The 4952-nt window shown below is 43.4% G+C and overlaps 1 protein-coding gene across 1 annotated transcript in view; it reads right to left on the minus strand.

The window, feature by feature from the left end:
• Positions 1–932: 932 nt before the first annotated feature.
• Positions 933–4952, minus strand: part of LOC105985106 (major histocompatibility complex class I-related gene protein) — a 29645-nt gene continuing 25625 nt past the window's right edge. The window contains 7 exon segments of the mRNA XM_013015514.1: positions 933–959; positions 1198–1283; positions 1692–1771; positions 1773–1925; positions 4603–4625; positions 4628–4723; positions 4725–4787. Coding sequence (XP_012870968.1) covers positions 933–959; positions 1198–1283; positions 1692–1771; positions 1773–1925; positions 4603–4625; positions 4628–4723; positions 4725–4787 — 528 coding nt within the window.

Consider the following 4952-nt stretch of genomic DNA (forward strand, 5'->3'; position numbering starts at 1 on the left):
TCTTTTGCTCAAGACTAGCACTCTACCATGTTAAGCCATGGTTTTCTGGTGGTTAATTGGAAATAAAATTCTCATGGACTTTCCTGCCTGCGCTGGCTTTGAACTGTGATCCTCAGATCTCAGCCTCCTGAGTAGCTAGGATTACAGACATGAGCCAGCAGAGCCTGACTTAATATACTTTTTATATAACATTACGTACATTGAGTTTAACTCAATGACTATGAAGCACAACCAACATCTGCCTACCTGACCTGGGTTCCAAGTTATGCTCCAAGTCTCATCAATTTTTGTTGTGATCAACTTGAAAAACTAGTAAAACCAGAGGCAAGAAATGACCTTATAGGACATAATGTGATCAGGGTGCTGGTGGCTTCTCAAGAGCCTGAGATATGAGGATCATGGTTCAGATTCAGTCTGGACAGGAAAGTCTGTGAGACTTATTTCCAATTAGCCAGGAAAATGCCAGACGTGGAGCTGTGGCCTAAGTGGTAGAGCACCAGCCTTGAGCATAAAAGCCAAGAGAAAGAAACCTTGCATTCAGGCTCCAGTACCAGTGCATGTGCGTGTGAGCACACACACACACACACACAGGACCGTACCATGATCTATGACAACAGAGATCAGGGATCATGTCTCTCTTCCCATTGCTATTTCCCAGCAACCAGTATGGTATCTTGAACACAGTAGGTATTTCATACTGAAATAATTAATGAACTTATTTTCCTTCACAATACCAATAGCCTATCTATCTCCTGTTTCTCCTTCTCCTTTTACTTATTGCAAATCCCATTTTTACAAAGATAACTATTCTTAAATACCTCATGTTTTAAAGAATGAATTTAGATGAAAAAGATCAGAGGACTGGGAAAGAAAAATGGTTGTCAAAATGGGAAACTGACTAGTCTTGACATGAAAGACAACATTCCCTCAAATCAATAGTCATTAATAACAAGGATGGCCTGAAAAAGAGAAATCACAGTCACTGATCCTTTTTGCCTCTCCTTGGAAACATTATCCAGGAAATGTGCATTCCCTACATGCTGGCAAGGTGTCCCCTGTTCTTTTATGATCCCAATACGAAGGACAACCCATTTCTAAACGGAGCTCAGAGTGGCAGATATCAAGTCAAACATCTCAGGAGAACAGAATAGAAGGGAATATCTGCAACTCTCTACAACTCCTCCACATGCCTCTCACCTCGGGTCTTCTCCAGGCCAGAATACCAACTCCAGTCACAACAATGGCGAGAACACTGGCTCCAAAGACAGTTTTGGTTCCCGATTCTGCAAGCCAGCAAGCAAATGAGGAAAATCCACAAGTCCCCTTTTCTCTTCTAGGTTTCCTTTCTGGGACTTTTGTTCCTGTGATTACCAGAAACCTAACACTTCTCTCACTCATCAAACTGATGGGTAATAGAGTATGTGCTAGTGTTTGCTTGTGTTGAACTTAAGAAAAATTAGTCTGCAACACAATAAATAGCAATAGGTATAATTCACATAAACAAAAACCTTTTGGGATTTCAGAAATTTTGAAGTGGGACCAAATGTGAGAATTGCTGATCTAGGAGACCCATGCTATAGCATGTTGGGTGATGCTGTGATGTCTCCTCCTCTCCCTGCAGGCAGCGTGGCTTCCTGATCAGGCTCTTTCCTCAGGTTCACTCCTCAGCCAGCCATGATCCCTGTTCTTACCCTGGATGTCATGAACAACACGGAGGTCAGAGTGCTCCATGTGACAGGAGTAGAGGTTGCTGCCCTGAGGGTCCAGCTCGTGTCTGGTAGGTTCCAACCCCACTGGGAAGAATATCTCCATACTCCACTTCTTCCCTATTTTTCATCCACATTATGGAAATTTGTGGAAGGTAAAAGACAGGAGCTCTGCAGAAGAGAGTTGCAATCCTTGGAAAAGTTTCTTCCTGATTCAGTCTAGGAAGAAGAATGTAATGTAAGTACAACTGGGCCCTAAGGATCTAGCATTCAAATTTGGCAACTGGATTTCCCAATTCATTTGCTTCACTAAGTACCTAAAAATCAAGAATTTTCCAGAATCAAAGTTCATGATCATTACTGTGTGCTTCCTACTGGGCCAGAGGCTAGGCAATGAAGAATATGAAGGTGAGTCATACTATATCCCCTAGGGGGTAAAAAGCCAGGTGGCACTCAGTGTTTTGGATGTGTTTGTGTGTTGTGACTGTTTACCTTTGAAATACCTTTTTTTTTTTTTTTGTCATGGGGCTTGAACTCAGGGCCCGGGTGTTATCTCTGAGCTTTTTTTCTCAAGGCGAGCGCTATATCACTCTGAGCCACAGTGCAACTTCCAGTTTCTGGTGGTTAATTGGAGATAAGAGTCTCAGACTTTCCTGCTGGAGCTGGCTTTGAACTGTGATCCTCAGATCTCAGCCTCCTGAGTAGCTAGGATTACAGGTGTGAGCTATTGGTACCCCACTGAAATATCTTTCTGTGTCAAAGAAAAGTACACAAAATGTGTGACTATTCCTGGGAGGTGATTTACCAGGAGATTGGGTATTAGAACTCAGTATTCCTCAATCTCAATTTTTGGTTTAGTAACCATCAGCAACATAGCCCTTTTAGCCTAGCTTTGATTCTGAATTGCCTTAAGTGTTCAGCTTGGCATTTGATGGCTGTCACCAGATGCACACAACAGTTAACATTAAATTATGCCCTCAAAGAAGCTACAAAAATTTTCATGAGGCTGGGTGCTGGTGGCTCACATCTGTAATCCTAGCTACTCAGGAGGCTGAAATCTGACGATCGTCATTCTAAGCCAGCCCTGGCAGTAAAGTCTGTGAGACTCTTATCTCCAATTAACACTAAAAAGCTGGAAGTAGAACTGTGGCTCAAAGTGGTAGAGTGCTAACCTTGAGCAAAAAAAAACCAGCTCAGAGACAGCATCTAGGCCCTGAGTTCAATCCCTAGGACTGGCACAAAACAACAACAACAACAATTCACACAAGAGCTCCAGTAGTGAGAAGGGATTGTCCGTTTGTGACATTGCTTCCTCATGACTGTGCTTCCATATGGTGCTGCTCATAACAGTTCTGCTGAAACTGGACTATGGTGTCATATAGAGAGCAACCACAGTGTGGAAGACCTGCTTCCTGATCGTCATCATCATCTCTCCTTTCTTCCACCTTATTATCTGTCATCCCAGTTACAGAAAAGAGCCTCCACCTCAACAATACCCTCGTAGTCTTTTTCCTCGGACATGAAATTTAGTAGGAAAAGGGTCCCAACACTAAAAGTAAAATCTTATGTTACCAGGAGGAACTTATTTTTGACAGTTTCTGTAACAATCTAATCCTACATTCTTTTCTAGGCATAGGATTTGATCAAAAGGCAGAGATCCCATTCGGACACTCGTGGTAGATACTGAGAAAGCCAGGAGAGGGGAGCAGGTGCACTGAAATCAAACTTCCCACACTTACTACAGCTCAGGTTCCCCGTATTTCTCCAAAGAATTTCTTGCACTGGACCTAATCAGCATAATTAGGATTAACCTTCAAATCTCAGTGGATAGCATCTCTGCTGAACTTTCCCTACTTTTCCTACAATGCTGTATTCGTTGAGGGCTACAGAAAAAGCAATTAGGGGCTCTCTTTGTTTCCAGTCAAAGGAGAGGCAGTACATCAAGATCAGGAAGTGAGCTCAAGACCCTCTTCACATATGCCTAGCCTTAGCCTAAAATGTCTCAGTAATTAAAGGTACAATGCCAAGTTGGCCTTAGATTTTAACCAGGTCCTAAGTTTTCATTCTTTGGCCAGGCAACAATAATGACATTTATGATGTGAACAGAGTCCTACAGATTACTGCTTTGCTGGCCTAGCATCTTAAATACTCCCCCTTTCCTCCTGATAACAGGAACCTCTTCTCCTGACAAACAATAGCATATTTTGGAAAATTACTCCAGTCTACTCCAACAAGTACTGTTATTAAGTATCACTCTTAATCTCCTCTCCCCAACCACGGGCTGTGGCTGTATATATTGATAGTCTCTCTTTACTAGTCTCCCATTTAATTCCTGACATCCTGCCCAGTGCTTCAGGAGCTTAGACTCTTAAGATTGTACCCTTATTGGGCACAGTGGCTCAGCTCACACCAATAACATAGCTACTCAAGAGGTGAAGATTAGGAGGATTATGGTTTGAGGCCAGCCCAAACCAATCCATCTCTACTAGAAAGAAGCTGTGTTTCCAGCTATATGGGAAACAAATTGGAGTATCAAGTTCCAGGCTGGCCTAGGCATAAACTGGAGACCCTATCTCAAAAATAACCAAAACAGCCAGGCCTGTAATCCTCGCTATTCAGAAGGCTGAGATCTGAGGATCACAGTTCAAAGCCAGCCTAGGCAGGAAAGTAGCCCTATGGCTCCAGTGGTAGAGAACTTGCCTTGAGCTGAAGAGCTTAGGGACAGCACCCAGTCCCAGAGTTCAAGCCCCAAGATTGACCAAACAACAACAACAACAACAAAAACAAAAACCAAAGTAAAAAAGGTTGGGAGGTTGCATAGCTCAGGATGTAGGACTTCAGGCTAGTAAAGCACAAGTCCTTGTGTTTAACTTTCTGATCATCCCCTTAAAAAAACTGGGTGTACCTCTCCCAGTGATCCCTGATGCCAGGTTCTCTACTATCCGTGGGGTCCGTGGCTCCTTCTGTCTAGTGACACTGTCATATGTGATGATAGGGTACAAGTCCACATACCCAACAAGAGATAAACTCAGGGACCCCATGGCTAGGATCGGAAATGCCCAGGGGAAAATAGCTGAGAGAATGAGTGCCCGGGACAGAGCAAGGTAGAAGATAAAGTCACAGAAGACTGGGTATAGAAACTGTGTTCCAGGGGCTGGGAAGGTGGCTCAGTGGTAGAGCGCTTGCCTTGCATGCATGAGGCCCTGGGTTCGATTCCTCAGCACCACATAAGCAAAAAGAAAAAAG

Source organism: Dipodomys ordii, unplaced genomic scaffold (genome assembly GCF_000151885.1).
Source record: "Dipodomys ordii isolate 6190 unplaced genomic scaffold, Dord_2.0 Scaffold27, whole genome shotgun sequence".
Classification (NCBI taxonomy): Eukaryota; Metazoa; Chordata; class Mammalia; order Rodentia; family Heteromyidae; genus Dipodomys; species Dipodomys ordii.